At 52.4% G+C, this 1,665-nt stretch overlaps 1 protein-coding gene across 1 annotated transcript; it reads right to left on the minus strand.

The window, feature by feature from the left end:
- On the minus strand, positions 1–1,323 carry ACTL7A (actin like 7A). The gene has a single exon (XM_037797106.1). It carries the CDS (start codon positions 1,321–1,323, stop codon positions 1–3), a length of 1,323 nt encoding a protein of 440 aa, XP_037653034.1.
- Positions 1,324–1,665: the final 342 nt, after the last annotated feature.

The following is a 1,665-nucleotide window of genomic DNA, read 5'->3' on the forward strand; positions in this document are numbered from 1 at the left end:
TCAGAAGCATCTTCTGTAGAGGAAGAAAGGCCCGTGTTCCTCATACTCAAAGCGGTGGACCCACAGCGGCTGGAAGCCCTGAAGTGAGGCCAGGATGGAGCCCCCCGTCCACACGGCAGTGTCTCTTTCCGGCAACACGTTTACCTGGGGGTTGTCGTTGGGACACATGCTGCTCAGCTCCTTCTGCAGGCGGTTAGGGAAGCCGTTGAGCATGGTGCTGCCCCCGCAGAGCAGGATGTTGCCCATGAGGTCCCGTTTGAGGGCAACGTCACACTTGTTAAGGCAGGACACTGTCTGGGTGTGGAGACCCAGCTGCATGGACTTGATCAGAGAAGGCTTGAAGAACATCTCCGCACAGAGGAACCTTTCCTGGCTCAGGCATATCTCCTGCCCATCTGGCAGAGTGTACTGGACTGAATGATCCGTGGGTGGGACTTTCTTCTCTTCGACAGGGTCCAGGGCCATAAAGCAGCATTTCTCCTTGATATCCTGCACAATGTCCATCTGGTCCTCTGTGAAGGGTTTTCCTGAGCAGTTCAGCAGGTTCATCAGGTAAGTTGTCAGGTCAGAGCCTGCATAGTCCAGTCTCCCAGTGATGCTAGGCAGAGGATAACCCTCGTAGATGGGGACCACGTAGGATACGCCATGGCCGACCTCTACCACCAGGCCAGAGGTCCTTCCGTAGGAGTACATGGAGAGGCGGGACTGGTAGGCTATGTGCATCGCAGGTGTGTTGAAGCTCTCGAACAGCATCTCGGCGTACTTCTCTCGGTTGGTGTGTGGGCTCAGGGGTGGGTCTGACACCAAGACTGCATGATCCTCTGGTGCGATCTTCATTTCTTTCCGGAAGAGATATTCCCAGATATCCTGCACTGAATCCCAGTCCACAATGATACCATGTCGCAGGGGATTGATGAGCTTGAGACGAATGTCCGGATCAAGCAGCTCCTGGCCCACGAATGTCTCTTTGCGATTATCACCAGTTTTGGCTGTCTCCATGTAAGGTTTTCCCACTGTGGAGGAGATCTTATGGGTGGGCTTGGACAGGCCAGCAAAGCCACACTTACAGTAGCCAGTGCCAAGGTCCACTACCACTGCTTTGGTCACCTCCAGCTTGTGCCTCTCCTTGACCACCGTTGATTTCGTAGGTTCTTCTGGCTCCGAACTGCTGCGGCGGACCCACACTGCCCGCTTTGCTGGACCATCCTTCAAAGAGGCCGTCTGGAGGATCTGACTCTGCAGGGAGGTCTGTTCACTCACTCTCTTGGCAGGCCCATCCCCTATGACTGCCACCTTTGAGGCCCAGATGCTGTCAAGAGCCATCCTGCTCTCAGGAATTTCCTCAGTCCCCCGGCCTGAAAGGCCTAAATCAGAGGGTAACTTCAGAATCTTCCCAACTGATGACATCACTGATTATGACATAATCCAGTGACCTGGGCCTTTTTAGATACTGGGAAACTTTGTTCTATGTTAGGGTAGAGTGGGGGGAGTGTTTTTTTAGTGGCTTCTCTTTATTTTCTAAATTTTGTAATGCACCTGATTCATTCAATTAATATTTGAGTGCCCACCACATGCAAGACAACTGGAAATCCAGCAATAAAATAAAAAGCAGACAAAAATCTCTGCCCTTGCAGAGTTTACATTCTAGGCAGGGGGAAAGAGACA

This window comes from Choloepus didactylus, chromosome 10 (genome assembly GCF_015220235.1).
Source record: "Choloepus didactylus isolate mChoDid1 chromosome 10, mChoDid1.pri, whole genome shotgun sequence".
Lineage (NCBI taxonomy): Eukaryota > Metazoa > Chordata > Mammalia > Pilosa > Megalonychidae > Choloepus > Choloepus didactylus.